At 65.1% G+C, this 1,932-nt stretch overlaps 1 protein-coding gene across 1 annotated transcript in view; it reads right to left on the bottom strand.

The window, feature by feature from the left end:
• Window positions 1-1,635, bottom strand: part of GALNT9 (polypeptide N-acetylgalactosaminyltransferase 9) — a 23,608-nt gene extending 21,973 nt beyond the window's left edge. The window contains exons 1-2 of the mRNA XM_015587880.1: window positions 1,482-1,635; window positions 756-872 (exon numbers count right to left, since the gene is read on the bottom strand). Of these exons, the coding sequence (XP_015443366.1) occupies window positions 756-872; window positions 1,482-1,635 (271 nt within the window). The remainder of the gene's footprint in view (window positions 1-755; window positions 873-1,481) is intronic.
• Window positions 1,636-1,932: the final 297 nt, after the last annotated feature.

The following is a 1,932-nucleotide window of genomic DNA, read 5'->3' as shown; positions in this document are numbered from 1 at the left end:
GGTGCTCACGCCCGCGGGCACAGCGCCTGCCACCTACTCCACGGGACCCTAGCGGGAAGCAGGTCCCTGGGATGAAGACCAGGACCCGAGACCTGGGGCAACCTCCCCCGCACGCACCGGGTGCCGCATCCGCTTCAGGGTGGCGGGGACGGGGGGCCTGGGTGCAGCAGGCCCTGAGGCGGGGGCCCCCGAGCCCCAGGGCAACTCTCCGAGGCTGACGGGAGCTGTGCGTCACTCACGCGGGCCACAGGGCCTCCTCACCCAGACAAACGCTGACAAGAATCCCACTCCAGTTTTCTGGAGAGAGAAAAGATCGGGGTGCACGATTTCCATGGACTTGCAACTCGTGTAAAGCAGGAAGAAAACTTCGAGAAAGGAGGTCTGCGAACAGGGAGCCGGAGCTGCATCTCGGAGGGGGCCCGCCGTGCACGTCTTCGGCCCCCTCAGGCCCTGGAACACTGAAAATGGACCATGTGACCTGGATGGGGCCTGAGCAACGAGCGTCCCCAAGAACCGTGTGCAAGGGAACAAGGCAGCAGATGCCACGGCCACCGGGCTGGAAATTAGAAACACCGCTCCGAGTTCACGTCACCATGGAGCTTTTCTGCGCCGACGGCAACGCCTTCGTTCTGTGTTCCCCACCCTTTCTCATGAACACCCGGTGCCTCTGTCTCCCAATTCCAACGCTACTTGGGCTTCCGCCGGAGTCAGTGTCTCCTGAACAGCGGCTTGCATTGATCTTAGTAGATGCTCACTGTCTCTGGCCTTGACCTTGAGGTCGAGGATCTGCGTGTGCCGCAGAGACAGACCCACCCTCAGGGCCCCGACTGCTGGCGCGCTGCTGAGCAGGTCCACCGCCTCCAGGGGCAGGCCTTGTCACAGCAGGAGCCAGAGAGGAAGCTGACAGCCGCACAGTGTGACCTCAGAGCGTGAAGGGGGTGAGCAGAGAGGAAATGGGGCGATGCGGGGGGAGCGCCTTGGGGCGTCTTTAGATGAGGTGGACGGGAGAGGCCATGAGGGGGTGACCGTGGGTTTAGACCTGTGTCAGCCTACACGGTGGCTGTAACAAACGCCGCAGACCAGGTGGCGTAAACGGCAGACGTTTCCAGTCCCCAGCCTGGAGGGCGGACGTCTGAGATCCAGGGCTGGGCAGGGCTGGCTCCTCCTGGCCGCGCAGACGGCCGTGTCCTCCCCGCGTCCTCACAGGGTCGTCCCTCTGTGTCTGTGTCCCGACCTCCTCTTCTTAGAAGGACACCACCTGGGGCCTCACTTTATCTCAGTCACCCCTTAAAGTCCTGACCTGCAGCACGGTCCCGTCCTGAGGTCCTGGGCTTAGGGCTGCAGCATGTGAATTTTGGGGGGACCCAATTCCGCTCAAACGAGACCCAAAGGATAAGGCGGGACCAGCCCCGTTCAAGGGAAAGGCGCTTCCGTCCCCGATGGGGCGCGTCACCGCTGTGCTCCCGCTGACGGCCTAGCACGTTGACGCCCCGGCGCCAGCCGCGTGAGCTCAGGCTCAGCATGGGCGACGTGACTGCCCGCGCCCCCACACTGCCTGCTCCACGGGACGCCGGGCCCCGCGGCCACCGGGCTGTGCCCGTCCCAGGACCGCGTGGCGTCCGTGGACGAGGCCATCTCCGCGTGCCTGCACCCCATTCCGGGGTGGACGTCGCGAGTCCCCAGCTCTCCCCGAGTTCTGTGTCAGCCGCTGGGGCCCCCCCGCCCTGAGCTGTGACCTCGGCTGCTCGCAGCCCCCGCCTCGTCCCCAGGCCCGAGCCAGGGAAGAGATCTGAAACAGACACAGCGCCAAGCTGCAGCCGCGGAGGAACCGGGTTCCGGTGGGACCGCGGGGCTCTGCCCTGGGCTGCAGGAGCACGATTCCCGTCAGGCAAAAAATGAGCCAAGTCGTGGCTTTTGGGGACAAGTGCAGCC

The sequence above is a fragment of the Pteropus alecto genome, unplaced genomic scaffold (genome assembly GCF_000325575.1).
Source record: "Pteropus alecto unplaced genomic scaffold, ASM32557v1 scaffold213, whole genome shotgun sequence".
NCBI lineage: Eukaryota > Metazoa > Chordata > Mammalia > Chiroptera > Pteropodidae > Pteropus > Pteropus alecto.
This window is presented reverse-complemented; position numbering and strand designations above follow the sequence as displayed.